At 37.8% G+C, this 14,653-nt stretch overlaps 1 protein-coding gene across 1 annotated transcript in view; it reads right to left on the reverse strand.

The window, feature by feature from the left end:
- Positions 1-310: 310 nt before the first annotated feature.
- Positions 311-14,653, reverse strand: part of LOC308563174 (transmembrane protease serine 11A-like) — a gene marked incomplete at both ends in the record, with an annotated part of 43,322 nt that continues 28,979 nt past the window's right edge. Inside the window, 5 exons of the mRNA XM_081149966.1 lie at positions 311-472; positions 2,190-2,332; positions 6,339-6,598; positions 9,878-10,049; positions 11,941-11,979. Coding sequence (XP_081006092.1) covers positions 311-472; positions 2,190-2,332; positions 6,339-6,598; positions 9,878-10,049; positions 11,941-11,979 — 776 coding nt within the window. The remainder of the gene's footprint in view (positions 473-2,189; positions 2,333-6,338; positions 6,599-9,877; positions 10,050-11,940; positions 11,980-14,653) is intronic.

The following is a 14,653-nucleotide window of genomic DNA, read 5'->3' on the forward strand; positions in this document are numbered from 1 at the left end:
TCTCAAGGTCACACCCCTGACAAATCTCATGGATTATCCTCAAAAAATTGCATGCATATCTCCTCTTTTGTACTCCAGCTTGTATGATTTAAAGAGCTGAGTATCTCTGCTGTTTTTTCAAGCCAGGCTAAACTGACCCACGACTTTATAAATTTAAATCCTTTGTGAATTGGCTATGGGTTATTTGTTGATTAAAGTGATTCTTAATATATCATGTCACATGTCTTGTGTTGCTAGGCCCAGTCATTTAATTTCACTGAATTCATGTATGGCCTGCATACAGCTCTTGATGTTTAACTTTTACAGTGACTTAGAGGCCTGTTTTTGAAGCAATCCAGTTTCGGTAATAAGTCACCATTGTGTAGACTCCAGGTTTGTTCTTTTGACCACAGTTATCTCCCCAGCTCACAATTCCAATGAGATACCAGGTATCTTTAAGATCCTTTATGACTAATGGTCCCCCAGAATCACCCTGAAAATAAAAAAGAGAAAGAAAATTATTTAAATATTAAGCTTATTACTTAAGATATTCTGATGAAGCACATATTTTATTATTAGACATATGCATAGTTTACCAATTACAGGATAATTAATTGAAACATGTATTTTAAAAGTTATAAAAGCCTTTAAAAAGCCTATAAAACTTCAATTTCACATTTTAATTTTTTTCCAGCTTTATAGATATATAATTGACAGGTAAAACTATATATATTTAAAGTGAACAGCATGATGATTTGACATAGTGTGCTTTGTGGAATGACCACCAGGTTTCTTAACACATCCATCCCACACATGATTACCCTGTGTGGCTGTGGGGAGGTGGATGGGGGTGAAGGATGCTTAAGGTCCACTCAGCAAATTTCAAGTATCTAACACACAGAGTCAAGCTGACGTTCCTTTTCTTCTGACTCTAAGTGGGGTGCTTGGACTTCTGTTTTCTCAGACAGACTAAGCCCCACACCATGTTCCTCAGCTACAATCTCAGTACTCTTGATTTGGACCCTGTGTCTAAGTCCCTTCCTCGCTCACTTTCTCATGGTTTCTATGACTCCAGCTTATTGCTCACTTGCACAGTCATGGGTTAGGAATCTTACGTCTGCTCCCCAAACCAGGGAAGTCTCTTCATGGCCACCAAGCCTTCCTGAGGCTTATTACTAATCTCTCCGTTTGCCTGGATTCCCGTAACCTGTCTGCTCCGAGACTCCTGTTGCCAGCTGCCTTGTCCCTCGTGGCATGGACCTCTCTTTGAATTACCTGAATTCTAGTCACCTTCTTCCATGTTCCTAACAACTAAAACTAGATGTTTGGCAGATCCTGTTCTTTCCCAGCCTTTATGCTACATGGAGATGTACCTAGCATACCTTTTTCTGACAGAGGCTGCCCATGTTGTGTAATCTGTGGGACTCTGGAAAGGGCCTGCAGCCACCTGATATCAACACCATTCCCATCACTTCATCAAGTAGAATCACCTCCTTGGAGTTTTCAAGGATCTCACATTATAAAGCAAGTGCCTCCAGGAAGAAACACACTTTTATACCTTGGCGAACATACACATGCAGGACAGATATGGACAGCAGAGGAGGACATGGTAAGGACGCTGGAGAGTCACAGGATGGTCTAATCTACCTTCTTGGCATTTGCTACCCCTCACCTCTCATACTGCGATGCTGAGGCCCAGCAGAGTTTGGAGATCCCTCAAATATGAATTGTAATTTCACACCTTCATGATTGTGGCCATGCCCTCTCTCTTTTCTATAATATTCTTTTCTTATTCTATAATTGGGCAAGTGCTATTTATTCCCCAGGCCTGTTTAAATTAATCTCTCTGATACTTGCAGTAGAAATATTTGCTCTTCATTAGATCATTTATAACATCACACCATGGTTGATTGTTTCCTTTCTAGATGTGAACCATTTAACGAAAGTGAGTTTTATGAATCTTCGGACTTCTGGTATTAAGAAAATTTAATTGTATTGGTTAGTTTGTTTGATAGCATCAAAGGAACTCTGCTTATTTCATTTTGCTTAACAAAACATTTATAAATATGTATGCTGTGAAATTTGCACTTAGAAATTTTTGAACTGACAAGATATCTGTATTTTGTACTAGTATAAAGAACATAGAAGATTTCTTAAGCTAGATAAAATTTTTTGAGTTAATGATATAAAAATAATCTCTCTCCACCTACCCTGCAGGCATCATAAGTGCCTTCTAGATATCCAGCACAAAACATCCCAAATTTTATATCATTGCCGTATACATGCGGTTGCTTGCACACATCATCACTTATGATCTTGAGTCTGGCTTCTTGAAGATTATTTTGAGATTTCCCTTAAAGAAAAACAAAGTAATTTTAGTATTTCCAATCAGCATCCTTAGCTAGAATGAGAGGAGCAGACTTTTTTCTAATCTTTTTTTTATACAAAAATTGTCAATACAGCATGAAGTTAATATAAGCAGTTTTCAGAGAGAAAAAATTCTGTTTAAAATTTAGCACATTTAAATGATTTTTATCATCATCACATTTTAAAAAAAATTCTCACCCGAGAAAATGTTTTATTGAGTTTTAGAGGAGAGAGAGAGACAGAGAGGCATCAAACGGTTGCCTCCCACACTCACCCTGACTGGGAATCGAACCCACAACCTTTTGGTGGACAGGACAGGACTCCAACCAACTCCATCACACTGGCCAGGGCTTTACCACATTTTTATAAATGGCTGTACTAGCATGAAAAATTATTTTGTTTCTTTTCCTGGAAAATCTTTGTATCTTTATGCTAAAAAACGATCAGTTTATGTATTTAGGAAGGCAATCATTTTTTAAAATGAAGTTTGTATTTGTGGACAAGATTATTCCCAGAAACTCTGTGGGTCTAGATAGTTTTCTCCTTTCACTTGATAAAATAACTGTAATACTATGTATATTTATTTTGTCCTTTATATTTTATGAAGAACTTTCACACATAATATGACATTTAAAGGCAACACTTTCATTTTTTATGTATTATAAGTTTGGGATGCCTGATCATAAACCAGATCCTGAGATGTAGAAAGCAGTGTTATGGCAGGAAGACAAGTGCCTGCGGCACAGAGTATCGCAGGCATTCACAGATGCTCTGTATCAAACTGAGTCATTGGGAAACTGACACTGCAACAGGCAGAACTCAGCGGTGATCCCCAGCATTCCTTTGTGATCTCCGTACCCCCAAGTATGGGTGGAACCTGTGAATATAATGGGTGTCATTCTTATGAGTAGGTTGTTATTAGGCACAGGGAATGTTTTAGGTGTAATTTAGGTGAATTCCGTTTGTCATTTCAGTTCATCAAAAGAGAGACTTTGCAAGGTGGGCCTGACCTAATCAGGTGAGACCTTTAAGAAAGGGCTTAGGATTTCCCTGAGTTTAAAGGCTTTTTCCTAAAGGCATTGAAGAAGCAAGCTGCCACAGGTAATACAGATGCAAAACACTGAATTTCATCAACAACCAGTGAGCTTGGAAGAGAACCCAGGGCTGCAGAGGAGACCTCTGCCCTAGTCAATACCTTGACTGTGTTGTAAATAAATCCTGGAACTCCATGAACTATTTCTCAACTATTGTGGGAATGCTGAATGGCATTTCTAACAAAATACTGACTTTTTTCAAAGAATTTGCTTTTTATTTCATTAATTTTTCTCTATTGTTTTCTTGCTTTTGTTTTTATTCCTTTCTAGTCTTTTTTCAAGTTTTTTTTTTTTTATTGTTGACACTATTACAGATGTCCCCCATTTTCCCCACCCTTAGCCCGCCTCCACCCCGCCCCACCACCCCTCCCTGGCCTTCACCACACTGTTGTCTGTGTCCATGGGCTATGTATATATGTTCTTTGGCTACTCTCTTCACCTCCTTCTATCCAGGACGTCCCACCCACTGATCTCTATCAGCCTGTTCTCTGTATCCATGCCACTGGTTCTGTTTTGTTTGTTTATTTTGTTCATTATATTCCACATATAAGTGAGATCATACGGTATTTTTCTTTCTCTGACTGACTTATTCCGCTTAGCACAATAATCTCCAGGTCTACCCATGCTGTTGCAAAGGGTAAGAGTTCCTTCCTTTAGCTGCGTAATATTCCAGTGTGTAAATGTCCCACAGCTTTTTTATCCACCCATCTGCCGATGGGCACTTGGGCTGTTTCCAGATCTTGGCTATTATAAATAACTGATTTCTAGTCTTTATTATTTCCTTCCTCTGCTTGTTTCAGGTTTCTTTTGCTGCCCTTTTCTAGTTCCTTGAAGTGGGAACTTAGATTATTGATTTGAGGCCTTTCTGCTTTTCTAATTTACACATTTACTATAAATTTCCTCTCTCCACTGTTTGAGCTCCATTCTGCATATATTGATAATTTGTTTTTCATTTTCATTCAATTCTATATATTTTCTTCAAGACTTCTTCTTTGACCTATGGATTATTTAGAAGTGTGTTAATCTCTAAGTATTTGGAGATTTTCCTGTTATCTTTCTGTTACTAGTTTCTGTTTGATTCCATTATGATCAGAAGGCATACTATGTATGATTTCATTTTTTAAAAAATTTGTGAGGATTGCCCAGCCGGGCATGGCTCAGCAGGTGAGCATCAACCTAGGGTCCATGAGATCGCAGTTCGATTCCTGGTCAGGGCACATGCCCAGGTTGCCGGCTCGATCCCCAGTCGGGGGCATGCTGGAGGCAGCCGATCAATGATGACTCTCTCATCATTTATATTTCTATCTCCCTCTCCCTCTCCCTTCCTCTCTTTCTGAAATCAATAAATATATATTTTAAAAAATTGTGGTGGATTGTTTTATGGACCTAGATATGGTCTATCTTGGTGAATGTCTATGGGTGCTTGAAAAACGGGATCTTCCTTTGTTCAGTATGATGTTCTACATGTCAGTTACATTCTGTTGCTACTTAAAAATTATTATGCCAGGTATGATTCTGTGCCAGCCACAAACTCCAGGCCAGGAATATATCTTCCCACCACACCAAAGGAATCCGAGATGCCCTTCCCATCATCATGAAGCAGAGAATACAAACTCTGTCTTAGGACAAAACCCATCAGATAGAGTGCAGACATAGAGGTGTCAGGCCTACAGCTCCACTCAGTCACCCCTGGAATTAAGAAACTATGGATGGATAATAATTTCTGTGATAGGTAATATGGCCTTAAAGAAAGCAACACACTTCTCAGCTTGTATAATATGGGATGAAAACACATGGGACATCTATTCTGGGCCACATTAGTGAAAGGTATTCCTCTCACTGTTATAATGTATATATATCTGGACCAGATTTTAGAATCCAGAGTGTGTTGGACTAAGTATGCCCAAAAAACTTTCAAAAATAATTTTTATTTCCTAGGAGATTAAGTTAGTATTATCAAGTTAAATCATCTTAGGGCAATGGAAGCTCTGTTATGAAAGACGATTTATCTCTACACAGTATTCTCATTCCTGATCACTCTTAAATTAGGCTCTTCTGAAGCAGATTTTGTTGCAAATGGAAAATTTATGAGATGATTGAGGAAAGTGAAAATGAGTGATGGAGCAAACCAAGCGGAGGTGATGGAAAGGATCGAGGAATCTCACAGAAACGGGGCTCAGAGTGAGGGAGTCTTGGAGTGAAGGCAGGCGTGAGGAATGCAGCGTATCTCCTGTATACCTGGCGTTGCACAGAGAACGCCACACAGAAGTAGACTTCAGTGTTGCTGAAGGAACAGCTCTTAAGTCTTCCTTAAAGCCCACCCTTTTGGAACTGCCTCTCCCTCATTCCATGTGATTCCGACCGGGCTGCCAATCACACACCTGCCTTCCTTGGCGTAGGCATAGGTCTGAGTATTTGAGTTAGCCAGTCAATCCGAGAGTCCCTGGACCCAAGCTGGGCCCAAAGAGATCTTTACAGGGATTAACGTAGATTCAGGCAAAGAGACAGACATGTTCTCCCCTCTCCATCTACTAGGTGAAGTGAAGATGATGTAAACCCTGAGCTGCTGTTGGCTGCCTTTGGAGCTAGAAACCCTCCATATGAAGGGGAAAACAGAGCCAGGAAATGGAACGATTCAGAAATTTAGAGCCTGATGACGTCATAAGAAATCCTGAGTTCAGCTGTGTCTGAATCCAGACTTATCTCATCTCTTGACCTCCAAGTTACAAGGGCAAAATTTGCCATTTTATCATTATTCTTTACTTTAGCTAATCTGAGTTGAGTTTCTGTCACTTGCGAAACAGGAGCCCTGATTCAGCCAAGCTGTGTGGGAGTGGCTGGCAGGACAGTATTGACGGAAATTAAATCACACACTGTGATCATTTTTGAGATACGCACCGCCGTAGTAAAGTGCTCCAAAGCCTGTGATATAGACAGTTGAATTCGGTTGGAAGGATGCAGAGGCTTCTGGCAAACAGACCCGGCGGATGTCATCAGTAAAGATGACTCTGGGAGAAAACTGCACAACAGCGATGTCATACTCTCTTGCTGGGGTGTGATACCTCTCGTGGAGGATAATTCTTTTGACATTTCTTTTCATTAGTGGAGGGTCGATTGTTGTTCCAAAACTAACAGTCCATTGACGTGGATTTGCATTACTGGAAAGAATTAGAAATGAACAGAATATATAAACTTTACTATAATAATTGCACTAGGCTAATAAAAGATAAAAATACCATCCTGAAAATGGTCTCTGAGTGAGAGTATTTGATTCTAGTAAAGGAAAAGAATGAAAAAAATGAACAAATAGGTAAATAACCAGGCAGTGATAAGGCCTATGAGTAAAATAAAATAGGTCCATGGAATAGAGTAAGAGGGGGTGGTTAGGGAAGGCTCTTTTGAGGCATGACAATCGGGCTAATATATGGTTGACAAGGAGTCGAGTGTGAGACAGGGAGACAAGTTTCCAGGAAAACTTCTCAAGGCTTTAGATCAAATGAGCTGCAGTTCGGGACCTAGAGGGAGAATGGTGGGGGATGAGATTGGAGAGGTAGGTGGGAACCAGATTTTAGGGTGTATAACAGGTCATGAATAAAGCATCTGGGTTTTATTCAAGTGATAGGGAAATTCACTGGATGATTTTAAGATAACAGTACTTTAGTCTCATATTTTTAAAAAACCATGTTGGTTTTCTCTGAAGAATAGATTGTTGGAGGGTGAGAGTGGATGAGTTAAAAGCTGTCAGAGGTCCTGTGAGAGATGGCCAATTCTGTGTGACTCCTAGTTTGTGAGCTGGAGCAACTGGTGGATAATGGTACAGGTGGGGACTGGAAAGGTCATCTAGTGATGAGAGATCATCTAGTAAAGCCTGTGTTTCATACCTAAGGAAAGTAAGGCCTAGATGGGTTACACTATTTGCTTAGTATCACATGTCTGCTTGCCTCTCTCTGCTCTTCTCTTTGTAGGACATGATCTCCAACCAAAATCTATTTATTAATAGCAAGATAAATGTTCCTTAACTAATTAATTGAACTTCATCCATAAGGGATAGGCAAAGAGACAAATACTGTCTATATAGATACTTGTTTCTCAACTGAATTATTTCTTAATAGGTAGCTTCATGGATAGAAGCATTTATTATAAACATATCAATGGGGTTTAAGTCCAATTTTACAGCTGTTAGTTGTGCTGGGATTATTATTTGTATTATTGAGGCCATTTAAATTTTATTTTTATACATAATTTTGATGTGCAAAAGTACTCTAATGAGAAAAGCTAAATAAAGATTGATTTATAAATACAATTGTTCATATAGCATAAATACATATCCACATTTTTTATTTAAGGTCAGTCTTTGGTGAGATTTCTTGGTGCAAATCTGTTCAACTTAATTATGCCTAAATGAACTTCACATAAATTAGGTATTTTGAACTTGGAAATGCAAAGGACACAATGGTATTTACTCAAATGGGAGTGATCGTTCTAACACTTTCCAGCAATGGCTTGATACTAATTAGAATAGTTTGTGTTTATTACATATGCAGATTACAAACCAAAAAGAAATACCTGACATGAGAGATGCTGAGTGAAGATTACTAGTAAAGTTAAAAAATTTTAATCCAGCCCCAAGTCAATAAGATGCAATTTACTAGTGATAAATATAAAACAGTAATTTTAGATTCCCAAATAAATTGTAAAAATTCAAAGTGGTGACACCTGGTCTAAAAACCATTCCTATAAAAATGATCTGGGAATTGTGTTATTTGCTTAAAAAAACAATCATGCAATGAGGTTTCTTAAAGTGTTAACTCAATATTAGACTGCAATAATATCAAATCATCTGAATGGAAAAGGCCGTACAAAGTCATTTAGCCCTTTCACTGACCCAGTGCTTGGAAGTTGGAAGATGGGACTTGCCATGAGGAAGTCGTGTTCTTGTGTTCAGCTCCACCGTCTCCTAACTTTGGAGCCAATAAGCTCTCTGAATATCTCTGAGATATTCAGTACTAAACGAGGTACCTGCATAAGGGATTTCTGTGCTTTCTAACATATTTGATCTATTAAGTACCCATGTCTTTCAAACTTTAAGGATCTAAGTCTCCTAGAAAGATTTAGACTTAGAGGAAGGCAGAATTTACTATAGTGTTAAAAGTCAGGATTTTAGGGCTCTAAAGGAACTGGAGTCCATCTATTTTTCCCATTTTTAAAATTTTTATTTTATTGTTGACAGTATTACAAATGTCTCCCATTTTCTCCCTTTTTGCCCCCATCCACCCAATCCCCACCCCACCCCAGGACTTCCCCATGCTATTTTCTGTGTCCGTGGGTTATAGATATATGCATATATGATCTTTGGTTAATCTCTTCCTGCCCCCCCCCCCCCCATGAGGTCTGTTATTCTGTTCCATGTTTATTAACTTGCCCAAGGTCACAGAGATCAGATGCAGTTCTGTCTAGGACAATATTTTGTCCACTAAGTCCTGCTGCCACGTGCTTTACTGAGAAACCCAGGGACCTCTGTTATCCCCATGATACTTGGTACTAGAGAAAGGTCATAAAGTGAACCTACTTAGAAAGAAATCCAAAATTTAAATGTAACTAATAAAAAGGTCTGACTGGTTATTATCTTGAAAAATAAAACTTAAATTATGAAAAATGTCATTTTGTCTTATATGTAAAATCATTTATGATATAACCATGCTCAGAATGAATAAATAATTGTTCATTGTTCATTTGAGACGATTAATGGTAGCACAGATGCTGTCTTTCCTTCCAGTTTGCCCTTTTCGGCACCATTGTCAAGAGGTGCTGTGTTACAGGAAGGTCTCATTGGGTGGCCCAGGGGCCTCTTAATCCTTTGTTAGTCAGAGGAATCTCTCTTGAAGTACCTGTTCTTACCATCTTGGTAATTTTCTCCTTTTGGTTGTGAGTTGCTCTAATTCCATCAGATCTTCATGTCAGTGCTGAAAATTTTGGTTTGAGCATTTCTCCATTCTCACAGTTACCAACTTCCTACATCCACTGAAGCATTCAATTTCACTTTGTAATTAATTTGATTATTTATGTTCAGCATGAGATTGGCCCAAGTGTTTGGCAGAAACACACACTAATATTAAGTGGAGAGGATTATTTGAGAAAGGATTTATTATATATGTTATTAGTAAATACTTTGTGTTCGGATGACTTTTGCTTCCTTATACAATTTCTTTAAATCTCTAAGGACCTGATCAATGAATACTAGAATAATGACTACTACATCCTTCCCCCCACACACCTTTTCAATAAGTATATAAATGTAACATTGTTTTAGAAAATAACCTGAGAGGAATTTCTCATTACCTCAGTAATATTTGGGGCATTGATTATTACTCAGAACATAATAAATCTCAGAGGATTTTTTAGCAGTAATGGGGTCCAACTTAAGTTCCATAACTTACGTCTTAAAGCAGTGTGCTGCAGTGACGAGCCAGGTATTACTGATCAAGGTGGCCCCACACTGATGCACGTTATCACGCTGAAGGGACGCTTGCCAAGGCCAGGCAGCCTTGGCCGCAATGTCTCCCGACATGATTCTGTTGACGATTAATGGAGCAATTCGTTTACCACAACCTGAAAGAGATGAGATCATTAAGTTATAGGAAATGTATAATGTTTGATACAGGTAACCTAATAAAGTACTGAAGTGCAATATTTGCATCTGTCATTATATAAACATGTACAATATTAATATCCGTCCTCTGTATTTACTGATATGTTGATGTTTTGCTCTTTCCCTACATTTATAGATGTGGATATATATTGCCTACTGAAGTTATATACAGCTGCAAAGGGCTGACACACTATAAAGTGTGTATCCTAAGGACTTGTAGTGTCAATTATCTACATGTCCTGGAAGCTCAGACTAAGATGATTGTTTTAGGTGATTCAGCAGGGTTACTTTGACATGAACTTGTCACAAGAGAACTGACCTGACAAGTAATTGCCTATTTGTTGGAACTCCTTTGCCTACACATTTTTCTGAGTGACTAGTTCTTAAAGTGTGCATGAGTTTGTGTATCATGACCAGTCTCTCACCCTTCAGGATGGAGGGTTCCACATCAGCATCACATTCTCTATTGGTGGGAATAAATATTTACTCTGTTACGTGCATCATATCAGAGATTAGTCTGCTGCTTAGGGTTCTGCTATGAATTAAGCCTCTTTAGAGTATGGTGCTAAAAAAGAAAAAAATGGTAGCTTCAATTCTTGTTCCAACTAATTAGGTGTCAAAAAAGAAAATTTATTTTACTGGCATTAATTATACTCTAACTGTGGCCAGTTGTTTTAGAAATCGCCATCACTCTGCCATTACTCTAGTTTAGACTACCATTTTTTCTCATCTGGAAGACTGCTACAGCTTCCCAGGTTATCTCCCTGCCTCTAGCCTTCTTCCTCCAATCTGCTCTCCACACTGAAAACTGAGTGATCTTTCTAGGTAAAACCCTTCAGTGATTTCTCACTACCCTCCAAATGAAGTTGAAGTGTTCCAGCATGATTCTGGTCTTTGATCACTATTAATCACACCTCTTTCTGATACCCTCAATCTCCATTCTGTGTTCCAGCCACACTGACATTTTGCAATTACAAGAAATGAGCACGCATTTTCTTTTCAGAAGATATTTTTACATACTACTTCCCCACCCAGAACACCCATCCCACTTGTCACTTGGTTCATGGCCCCTCCTCTTTGCTGTCTCAAATCACTTTTTGACTCTAAAGATGAGGTTAGCTGACTCTGTGATTCACTCTCATAGCAGTGTGCACTTTCTCTGTCATAGCATTTATCATACTATTTTAATGTTTCCTGATTTATTTATGTCTTTCCCTATCTTCAAATTCCCCTATCTTCCTAATTTTAGAAGCAAGATCATGTCTTATTCACAATGATATTCACTTACTGGCACTTAGATATTTGTTGAATGAATGAATTAAAATGTATAGTGTGGTGTGTTTGCAAAATACATAGGTGAATGCATGAACACCTTTGCTCAAATTCTTCACCACTTTTATAAAATCTTTCAAAATTTTGGCCACAGTGATATAAAGTAAGCAAGTAGAGCTGCTGTCAACCATGAAGGTGAGATATATTAAGCAAATTTTATAGGTCAGTCACAGATAATGGGATCTATCTCCTTCTCATCTATCATGTTCTCATTATTTTATTTCTCAGCAAAAAGCACATTTAATAGCATTTAAAAATTAGAAAAGCAAGTCCATTTATTCCAAACCAGAAATATATATATAAAACATCTTCAAATTGCTCCAAAATTTCAACCATGTAAACTGTTTTCCTTAAACATGAGAAAAGATCAGTCTCAGAGTTAGAAGTAAAAGTATTTTCATATTGCCCAATTGTTATTCTCTCCCAACAAAAAGTGGGTCTTGGATGAGCTAATATTTGAAGATAATGTTCTTTCTGATGTGGAAATTGAACCTGTTTTTATAAGCTAACTAGACTTACATGCTTGGACAGTTAACTTCCCTGTTGATGAGCTCATTGCTGAAAAACAAAATAGAACAAAGAATAATAATTTGATATTCTCCTGGTTGGCCTTAGTGACCTGAAATTATCAGAGAGTACTGACCATATGTGGATTCTAGACAGTTGAACATACTCAACAGTCAGGAGGATGGCTACCAGATATGACAGAACATGTGTGCAACTTTTGTAGAGACTTATTGGCAACCTCCTATTAGGTGGCTAATACCTCGAACAGTGGGTGATTAAGGCACAAATAGTAGATGATTAAAATTCACAAACAGTTTGTATTAATACAGAATAGTGATTTTCCAATGGTACAGGCTAAAGCCTCTTTGGATTTCACCTCAGATTTTAGAAAAAGTGGGGAAAGAGGGAGCAAGTAGATGGGGTTTCAAGGCTCAAACCCAGCCTCAACCAGAACACGTCTGCCTTTGTTTCTTCTTCTTAAGAGTTCACATAAGACTTTCTTTGGTGAAAGGGTTTAGGAATATAAAAAAAAATAAAATAAAAAAATTGAAAACACCCATGTAAACTGTATTTAAAATACTTCTAAAACACAGTTCCTAAATTATCAAAATGATTTTTTTCCCTGAAGAACAAACTATTGTGTATTTTTATCCAAGGTCAGTTATTGGCCATAAACTAAGATTAAATTTTGTTAATGTCCAACAAAGTTAGGGATCTTATAAAGAAAACATGAATACTTAAGTTGGTAGAAGGTTGCCTGAAAACTGATGATTTTCAAGATAAAATTGCTTACTGAGCAGAATGAAGATAAACTGTTTTTCAAATTTCTACCAGTGACATGTTTCTTAGACTCATGTTCTCTGCATCTGACTTCTCATTGTGCAAAATAAGAATTTTTTTCCACCTTCTATAAATCCCGCTTGGGAAGCTAGTGATGATGAACTCTGCAAAGTGGGGTTTTTGAAGATATTGAATTCAAAGATACCCTTAAAGACATGCCCAAATCATTATATGGCAAAACACCAATTTCTCAGGACAGATTCTTAATGCTTGCTCTATAGAAGGAACTCAATTTTCTGTTAAATACAGTTTTTAGTAAATTTCTTGTTTCACTTAAAAAAACCCATTAATTTAATATGCCCCATATTAGTAATGCACTAAAATGGAAAATAGTATAATGTTAGAATTCTTGCATTAAAACTTCTTCAGCTTAGTTTGAGCACAATGCAAATATCCCCTTTCCAGGAATGATACCAGGTTAGGTGTAATGATACCAGGTTGTAAGTGAAATTGGCTTTTTTAAGGGTTGAATTTTTAGGGAGGAAGATTTGACACCTGGAGGTAAACTACCTATGCACAAGTAACTAGCTGTTGGAGATTTCTGATTTTGATCAATATTTTGACTTTCTACATCTAGGAGTGCAGAGAAACATTAATGCACTAACCTTGAAAGTAACCCTTTCACACATTTCTGAGCTGGGAGTAATGTAGTTAGCATTCAGGGCTCCATATGCTACAGGTGACATGATGGGAACTGGAGCACACACCCACTGCCTGAAGGCAGCTAGCTGCTCTTCCACAGCCATGATGGTTGCAATGCAAAGATGTTGACTTTGGCTTTGCTTTGACACACTGCATCACATGAAGGACCCACACCACAGTTATTTTTCAAAACAAAATACATATTTCGACAAATTATGGCTAAATCTTGGGCTGCAGTTTTGCATTCACTGGATGTCCCCAAAATTAAGTGTTCCTATAGAGCAATGTTTTTTCCTATAAGAATTGCCTTTAGGTTTCTTACTGAGTTTTCCACTAAATGGGCCTTTCCTAAGTGCTAGCAAACACTGCTCTTTTTACATTTAGAAATTTGGGAACTTTCAAGGTTCTAGCTTTTTCTATTACCAGTCAATCACTCAAGTTAATGTCTTTAGGTTTCCAAAGCATGCACAATTTACTAGTTTTCTAAATGGTCATAGCATATATGTTCCATTCTTCATATATATATATATATATATATATATATATATATATATATATATATTTTTTTTTTTTCTTCTATATCCTCTTGGTATTTCTATGTTTTCAGGAAGAACAAACATTATCATTGCAATTTTATAGATGAGAACATGGAGGCAAAGGCATGGCCCAATTACTTGGGTGGTCCTGCAGTGACTCAGTAGAGTTAGAATTAGTCAGGTAGCTCTTAAATCAGGTTCTCCATCAGCACATCCTACTCTTTAATCTACTCTAGTCATTAAAATAACCTGCAGCTTACAAACTGAGACTGTAAGAAACAAAGAGACCAGGCAGTCCATGACCTCTTCATGCCTCATTTCAGGTTTCAGATAGGGCAGGCTTTTAAATTCCTTGTAAATTAACTGGTTATTGGAAATGAAATAGAACATATCATGTAACTTATCAGGATTGCCACTGCTTCATAACCTCGATTCATTTGTTTCCCCACCTTAACAAAGAAGGTGGATTAAGCCCTTGACAGATGCTTCCCTGTTGGGTTGGGAGAGGTCCATGGCTTTATTCCTTGAGTATCTGACTCTTTGTCACATCAGCAAACTCTTGCCCATCCCATTCGCTCAGACTATTACTTCCTGGTCAGGTTTCCTCTTGAAGAGTCAGCCAGATCCTTACAAGGGCAGGGCATCCTGTTTCCCATCTGATATTAATCACTGATTCTTTTCTGTGGCCCTATGGATGGTGTCCATGG

This window comes from Miniopterus schreibersii (genome assembly GCF_964146895.1).
Source record: "Miniopterus schreibersii genome assembly, chromosome: 1".
In the NCBI taxonomy this organism is placed as follows: Eukaryota; Metazoa; Chordata; class Mammalia; order Chiroptera; family Miniopteridae; genus Miniopterus; species Miniopterus schreibersii.